The 5,043-nt window shown below is 33.7% G+C and overlaps 1 gene segment (V, D, J or C); it reads left to right on the plus strand.

The window, feature by feature from the left end:
• The first annotated feature begins 3,925 nt into the window (after positions 1-3,925).
• LOC124382545 lies at positions 3,926-4,430 on the plus strand. The segment is given in 2 exon segments: positions 3,926-3,992; positions 4,111-4,430. Coding segments are annotated over 2 exon segments (387 nt in total).
• The last annotated feature ends 613 nt before the right edge of the window (positions 4,431-5,043 follow it).

A 5,043-nucleotide genomic window follows, 5' to 3' on the forward strand; every position in this document is an offset into this window, starting at 1 on the left:
GGCAATCAGGTGCTGAACACATACATTTACACTGATACTGTAAAGTGATGATCTGTACAGTGTTACTACAACAGCAGCACTTCCTGGGTGTGGTCTTCTAGAGACATGTTCCCTCATGTGTAAAGTTCAGCACATACAGCACTATTATACAGAATCCTCACAGAGCTGTGTTCAGAAATGACTCAACTCTACACCTTACTGTACATAGTGAGATACACAACACTGATTCTCACTGTAGTTACAGGTAATTCATATTCATCAGTTATCAACTGTATTTATTTTATATAATAAACACTTTTAAGATTTATGTCTTAATTTTCTTTTTTTACAGCAGGCAGTTTTGCAGATAAAATTGGGCAACAGACACCAACATTGTCAAACACTGTTACTCTGAAATGTTCATATGAGTCAACAATGCATGTTTATCTTTACTGGTACAAACAATATCCTAACAGCGCACCACAGTTTTTACTGTATAAAGGTGCAAAGTCAGAAGTTATGACAATCCCATCTCGATTCAGAAACAACCTCAGATGCTACTGAACTTATTAGACCTACAGATCTCAGATTCTGCTCTCTATCACTGCGCTCTAAGAGTAGGAGCAGCACAGTAATACAGAGTCACTGAACAACTGTACAAAACCTAACGTTTGAAGAAACCAAGATGACAGATATTTCCTTTACCTTGTTATCAGTTAACCACAGACACAGAAACAAATGTGGTAACACAACTGAAATAAATAAATAAAAGTAAACAGGCGAACATTCAACACAGTAAATTCACTATTCAACGTTTTTGATGCTCCAGAACATATATTAAGAATAATATCATAGCCATTGGTGAAGTGTTACTGGTGCACAATATGTGGAAATGTAATCATTTGACTTTCTTTAATTAATTAATTCATTCATTCATTCATTCATTCATTCATAGTATTTTTTTACTTTTAAGTTTTCAATTAAGTTTCAAAATGCATTTATCCAGACTGACACAATAAATCTGTAACTGTGTGTATATTCTGCTCTATGCTGTTTTACTGAGAGAAGCTTCAGATCCTCCACAATCCTGACCAGGAAGATGTATGATTGAATGTAAGTATGTATACTGTATATTATGATTCTGAATATATGATGGTAAAAGTGTATAGTAAAGTGGACTAATACTAATAATAAACCAAACTAAAGCTGGAGTGATGATGATTCATGTGTTAATAACAGGCATACCTACCTGTAAATATGTTTTGTTGATGCATTAATTTACACCTACAATTACTTCATCAAATAGAACTTCATAAATATAAAACAAAAGAACCAAACCCTACTTGTTTTGAATGACGTTGATATGAATGAAATCTGCATCATTTATGACTTCTGATGTAGAATCTGCAGCTGTAGTGGGGCTGGTTTACTGCTGCTCTGAATTACATCATTAACTTCTCAAGCAGACATTTTCATGGTGAGAGAGTCACATTCATGTAAAACTGCTGTCAACTATAAACATGTTTGATCATTACATTCATTAGTTTTCTGTTATTAGATAGAAAGTTTTACAGATCAGTTCTGAACTGGGTGAAGCAGCTAAACTTGGTGTGTTTTCTCTTTCTCCACAAGATGGTGTAGTATGTGATCTTATTGTCAAGTACTAGAACTGCTCACATCTCTCAGAATACAGTATGAGTTCTTTAGATTTTAAATCTACTTTCAAATTTACTTTCTTTAAAATATATATTTATCTCAGCATGGACAACACATTACCATGTATTCTCTGAACATGTCAGCCACAGTTTCATGTTTAAATGACAACAGCTCTACTTCTACACACTACTTTCATATTTGATTTTATTACAATACTGAGTCAGATGACTCGGCATGGCATCTTTCATGGTATTACAAGAAAAGCATTTTTTTACTCAACTCAGATAAATGACTGAAAAATATTATCATATTTAATACAATATTTTATTATAAATGTACATTTACATTTTGGCTGAGGACTCACATATAATGACAGACTACAAGTTTTATAATTATATGATTTTCCCTTACAGTTTGTATTTACTAAGATAAACAACAATCTGTCAGTAACATTGGTGACTCTGTGATGTGATGCTGTGGGTGGAGCTTCATGAACCTTTAGGATGTTAACAGGTTAAAGTGCAGAACTTTTCACTGAACTAAAAAGCCTTCATCATGTTCACTGTTATATTCATGTCTTTCACTAGGTGAGTTATACATTCATTTTATGATTTCAGAAATATTTATAATGAATTTTGTGGTGTTTAAAAACAGTAGAATGATGGTCTGACTGTATTTCTGGATTGACCGTGTTCTCTTCTCTATGACAGGTGACTCCACTGCAGATCCAATAGAACCACTTTCCACTCATAAAGTTGTAGATGAAGGTTATAATGTGACTCTGTCCTGCAGTTATAAAAAGTTTAGTGGTGCAGTAAACAACCTGTTCTGGTACAGATATTATCCCAAAGCTTATCCTAAATTCCTTCTTTACATTGATCCATTTGGAGGTAAAACTAACCCCATGCCACCACGTCTGGATGCTGCAGTTGATAAAACTAATAAAGAAGTGGATCTGATCATCTCCTCTGCTGCTGTATCAGACTCTGATCTATACTACTGTGCTCTGGTGCCCACAGTGACAGGAAATCCAGCTGCTCTGTACAAAAACATACTGTACAAAAATATTTCTTACCTTTTTTAGAGGATTCTCTTTTTCTCTCTCAATATAAAGAGTCTACTCATGAGTTTCTCTGTTCTTCGTCAGAACCTCACCTGCACCTGTTTATTATTAAAGTAACATATAATTAAAGATGTATATCGTTGATTTGCCATAAACTGAAAGTACATAAACTTTAAAGTTTAATCATTTGCATGTTCTTCAATCCTCAAACCTAATGTAATCTCTCTCTATATCATATACTGTATTTTAAACAATTAATTGATATACATACATAATTTAAATTGTGTACTTTTGATTATACAGCAATAAATACATAAATATGTAAAAAACACATACAGTGATTTTTAATTTGTGAAATCTACAGTAGCTATAATTATTACAGGTTAATGTTATGTATAAACAGATGTTTAGTATCAGATGATAGGTTTGAGGTTACTGACTCTGCACATTATAAACTATCAGTGGGTTTAGCAGAAACAAATATATAACATGTCTTTTGGTTTTGTGTTTAACTAGAGATCTGAACTCACCCTCAGGAAAACACTCAACTAGGTGGGTGTTGGATGGAGGAAACAGGGAGAGAAAAAAACATGGATCTGTACTGCTACATAATAAAGGACATTGTGTAGTATGATTAGGGTGCAAGTGGATGCTCTAACATATAACACGATTTAGCTCATATGTTTAAAATCACCTGTTTCATATCAGCTTGTTATTTGAACTCATCACAGTTTTATTAGTTAAATTGCCTCAGCTTTTTTTTTATATGTATTGCAGGCATCAGTTTCAGTAATAATAGATATCTTTAAAAAGCAGTGCTGTTGATTAGGTCAAACATAAAACATTGTTTTTATACTGTATTTTAATGAATCTCAGTAAATTTATTAATCACTCTTTTTTAATTTTATTGTCATTTTGGATACTGTTCCATCTGCTTCTACTGTGCTCTGATGTTCGCTTCGGTGGTTTTACCTTCTTCATTCATACAAAAGCCTGATGTAGTGTTTCAGTGAACCTGTTCATCACATTTACAGTTCAACATCATGATACCATGATGACTCAGTTCACTGTGACTGATGATGTGACTGTGAAGTGATGATCTGTACAGTGTTATACTACAACAGCAGCACTTCCTGGGTGTGGTCTTCTAGAGACGTGTTCCCTCATGTGTAAAGATCAGCACATACAGCACTATTATACAGAATCCTCACAGAGCTGTGTTCAGAAATGACTCAACTCTACACCTTACTGTACATAGTGAGATACACAACACTGATTCTCACTGTAGTTACAAGTAATTCATATTCACCAGTTAATTCAGTGTACATTTTCGTATTTATGTTTTGAGGTTTTAGACTATTTATTTCTTAAGTAAATGCTTTTGTGTGTGTTCTTTATCTTCATCCTCACAGCAGGCAGTTTTGCAGTCAAAATTGGACCGACTGATAAAGATGCCAACATCATAAGTAAAGAAACAGATACTGTTACTCTCAAATGTTCATATGAGACAAGCAGGGAAAGCATTCGACTTTACTGGTACAAACAAAATCCTAACAGCACACCACAGTTTTTACTCTATAAAGGTGCAAGGTCAGCATCTGCAGAGCGCAAACCCACTGACACTCGATTAGAGTCCAAAACTACCAGAGACTCTACTGAACTTACTATCAGAGGTCTAAAGATCTCAGATTCTGCTCTCTATCACTGCGCACTTAAAGACGTAACACAGTAATACAGAGTCAGTGAAAGACTGTACAAAAACCTAACAATGGTTTATGTGAAGCGAAAAAAAAAAACCACAGATTAAATATAATCCTTTTACCAGTTCATCAGTCAACCACAGGCAACAAAAAAAAGTTGTTGTAACATGCAGCTGGAAGAAATACACATCAATCACACAAAATTCTTCGTAAATAAAAGTATTGTATTGACTCTAACAAAGCCATTATGCAAATTACTCGATTTAAATATTTTGAATTAGAATAAATCTTTCCTGGTCAGTTTTCTTCATGAATCATTATAATTGTTATGCATCAGTTATTTAATCAATCAATAAAGTTTTTTATTCATCTTAAATGCACACACAAGTGCATGTTATTGCTGATGTCAGTTAATGGTGTCTTATTGTCAGGATCATGAACAAATTTACCCATCAGCCCCTGAAATCACATGACTTGGTCACATGTCTCTGATCACTCACACTTGTTCCTTCTCACCCTTAATTAACATGTACAGTATATTTAGACTCAAATTACAGTTTGTCTCAGTATCACATGTTCTGACACTGTTAATAATTATATCCAAAATATACTTTTTGTTATATATTTGTGCAATGCTGATGTACA

This window comes from Silurus meridionalis, unplaced genomic scaffold, assembly GCF_014805685.1.
Source record: "Silurus meridionalis isolate SWU-2019-XX unplaced genomic scaffold, ASM1480568v1 Scaffold654, whole genome shotgun sequence".
In the NCBI taxonomy this organism is placed as follows: Eukaryota; Metazoa; Chordata; class Actinopteri; order Siluriformes; family Siluridae; genus Silurus; species Silurus meridionalis.